At 31.9% G+C, this 3,593-nt stretch overlaps 1 protein-coding gene across 1 annotated transcript in view; it reads left to right on the top strand.

Annotated features, from left to right (window-relative positions):
- Positions 1-3,593, top strand: part of LOC106474359 (calcium-transporting ATPase sarcoplasmic/endoplasmic reticulum type-like) — a 36,382-nt gene that overhangs the window by 31,905 nt on the left and 884 nt on the right. Inside the window, exons 14-15 of the mRNA XM_022402668.1 lie at positions 470-690; positions 1,057-1,259. Of these exons, the coding sequence (XP_022258376.1) occupies positions 470-690; positions 1,057-1,259 (424 nt within the window). The remainder of the gene's footprint in view (positions 1-469; positions 691-1,056; positions 1,260-3,593) is intronic.

The following is a 3,593-nucleotide window of genomic DNA, read 5'->3' as shown; positions in this document are numbered from 1 at the left end:
CAGTTTACTAATAGGTAGTATTGAATAATATAACCTGTGATTGGTCAGTATTAATAGTTTTATCAGTTTACTAATAGGTAGTATTGAATAATGTAACCTGTGATTGGTCAGTATTAAAAGTTTTATCAGTTTACTAATAGGTAGTATTGAATAATGTAACCTGTGATTGGTCAGTATTTAAAAGTTTTATCAGTTTACTAATAGGTAGTATTGAATAATATAACCTGTGATTGGCCAGCATTCCAATTGAACAATGAAAGATACAATTTTCGTTTAAAGTAAAGCATATTTTTTAACAATTTTATCAAAGTAAATAAATTTTTTGACTGTGATTTTGCTAAACTTTGTATGTATAAACTGTGAAGTTGGAAATATTCATGACAGTTAGTATTTAGTTTTGATTTTCTTGCTATTCAACACAGCCTTTTAATATTATACATGGATTAATTAATGTCTCCCCCAACCCCAGACTGGTGATGGAGTTAACGATGCTCCTGCCCTGAAGAAAGCTGAAATCGGTATTGCCATGGGCTCGGGAACAGCTGTTGCCAAGTCAGCTGCGGAAATGGTGTTAGCTGATGACAACTTTTCTTCAATTGTAGCAGCTGTTGAAGAAGGGAGAGCCATCTACAACAACATGAAACAATTTATCCGCTACCTGATCTCCTCAAACATCGGCGAAGTAGTAAGGTAAATAACAAGAGCACATAACTGAAAAAAATATTATTTCTGAAAGTAAATGGTTGATAACTGTAAAAGGTGTTCTTAGCCTTAAAAAAAAAAAGGCCGAAGATTTGGTTTTAGATCTACAATAAACAAGGGGGATTTATCTTCCAAAAGGTTTCTTCTATGGTGATTCAGCAAGTTTTTTTTCTTTATCCTATATGATTACATGGAAGAGCGATGAATTTATTTTAACTTTGGACTTCATTTTGTGATATCGTATATTAAACTAAATGCATATTTATATTGATATAATTATGTGAAATAACTATTAATTGTATCAATATCTGCAGTTATGGAATAAAATAATCACGGCTAATATGTCGGTTTCAGCATTTTCCTTACGGCTGCCTTGGGGTTACCAGAAGCATTGATTCCCGTCCAGCTGTTATGGGTGAACCTGGTTACTGACGGTCTCCCAGCCACAGCCCTGGGCTTTAACCCTCCAGATCTCGATATTATGGAACGTCCTCCTCGTAAGGCAGACGAATCCCTTATTTCCGGCTGGTTGTTCTTCCGCTACATGGCTATTGGAGGTAGGTGATTCTGTATACTTGAAATAAGGTGGCATTATCTTAAACTACTGTTATTGTGACACAGTCGTAGCTGAAAGAATATGAGATTTTCAATTATATTAAACAATAAATAACATCCATCCCTAGTGGATGTATAAAACATTTATTTTGTGTCTTCCAGTGGGAACACCAGTAAGTTTATGAACTTACAATACTCAAATCTGGAGTTTGAAAACTTGTAGTGGACACAGGGTGCAGATAGCCCCTCATGTAGCTTTGCATGAAGAAAACAACTATAACAAACTTTATTTTGTATTAGTGAAGGTATCCGGCTTCGCTCGTTTATTAGGTTGATAGCATGTATATTGTGAACCCATTGTAGCATAAAAGTATAACCTATATACTTTAGTTGCTAAGCAACCTGACATAAAAGCCATTGTTGGAATGCATTGTTACCAAAATGCACTGTTTGTGTGTAATATTCTCTTTGAAAAGTAGTCGTAATAAAACCTAAAGTTGATAAACCTCTCTATCGGATAGAAATATGATTATTCTATGCAATGGTGCTCCAAAAAAAATTATTGATGGGTAAATTATGAAAATATCGAAATCCAAAATTGTACATGTTCTTTATTTTTCTCTCATATATATACACGCGCGTGCGCACACACAAAAGAGATGTTCCTGATTAAGAAAATTAAAACCAGAGCTGAACAAAAGAGTTCAGGTGTTAACTTGCTGGTGAGGGTGTAGAATTTCTTTTTTTGAATATCTTGTGAAACATACACAGGACATCTGTTTGTGGTTTTACTAGATATTCAGAAAAAAGAAAAGTTAATAGTTGAAATCATTTTGTTTAACTCTGGCTTCAATTTCTTATTCAATGATGTCTCTTTTCATACGTAAAAATTCTTTCAAGATATTCCTCTCTTAAACTTGAAATTGATGTATAATGTAGTTGGGTAGTGTTATTAGTTTACAAGGTATTGTGTTTTTAGATAATCTGAATCCAAGCTCATTAACCCTCTCTGCCTTGGTATCATTTACTGCACGTGTCACGAAGCTTTTGTGACTTACATTCAAAATTTTATTAAACTACTTTTTTGTTTATGGTATACCAGATAGTATAGAATAAAATTGTAGTTTATAATCCATATTCTAATTAGATATAAGTTTTAAGGTCTTCATTTTATAAGGCAATATTTTTAAAAATCCTGAATTTCCCCTAGTACGAGAAATATATTTCTGTAATATATTTTCTGTAGGCAGCCCCTCTTCTCTATTTTATTCACCACCCCTCCAATAAGTATGAAGTTTAATGTAAATTACTCACTGAAAAATCATCATTGCTCAGACAAACCATAATTTTTATAGCCTTCAATTTTGTTTGGTTACAGAGCCATCAAATAGAAAATCAGACCCCTCTTGCCACACCCACCTATCACAGCCTCTCTTTCAGGATTTGTTAATAGTTCTCTCTCTTACGTTTAATTCTATATTATGTTTAACCAATAAAAAAAAAAACCAAGGTTTTCATCTTTCAAATGGTGTATTATATTACATTGTTTTCTAAATGGAGAATTGTCAATTTCTTTCTCTGAAGTATAAGCTTCATTCTCATGGGAAACTAGCTTGGATGAATTTGTAATGGCTCTTGTCACATAGTTAGAAAGCCAGAATAATTGTGATAGTTAGGGGAAATTGTCTGCTTTTTGCATGTTATTATTCTATGTTCTTTGGTGCATTATTTAATTGAATAAAAATTTAGTGCATTACTACCATTAGTATAAAAAAAAAGTAGGGTTAAGTGTCATCCACAGTCGACAGCAAAAAAACATCAAAAGAATACTCGGTTAAGTACTTTATTTCTTGTTTTTTCATGTTTATTCTTTATTTATTATTATAAACTAAAAATGTAAAAACAGGGATCTCTTTAGGTTAGTTTAGGTAAAATAAATAATATAATAAAAATATTTCACAAGGCATAACGTGAGATCCACATTCCCTTAATGATTTAAAACATATAGGGCCGTGAATAGTAGTTACACACGGTTCAAAGGGCAATAAAAGAATCAAATTTAAGTATAAATAGATGTATACCATTACGAGTTTAAAACTACTTAGGATAAACGAATGTAGTTTCATGTTACAATTAGAAGTCATTCCAGAAAGAAAAAAAAGATAATTTAGATATTTTTTTGGTGGTTACAAGGTCAGTCAAATTGACCAACCTTGTATAGAGTTGGAGTAGAGAAAATAACAGATAAAATATAAAGTTTTACTGAAAAGAAACACTTGAAATCTATTTAGGAAGTTTTTAGAGGTTATTTAAATGAATTTTGATGTTTTTTACAT

Source organism: Limulus polyphemus, unplaced genomic scaffold, assembly GCF_000517525.1.
Source record: "Limulus polyphemus unplaced genomic scaffold, Limulus_polyphemus-2.1.2 Scaffold7117, whole genome shotgun sequence".
Lineage (NCBI taxonomy): Eukaryota > Metazoa > Arthropoda > Merostomata > Xiphosura > Limulidae > Limulus > Limulus polyphemus.
Note: the sequence above shows the minus strand (reverse complement) of the source record. Positions and strands in the feature narration are given on the sequence as shown.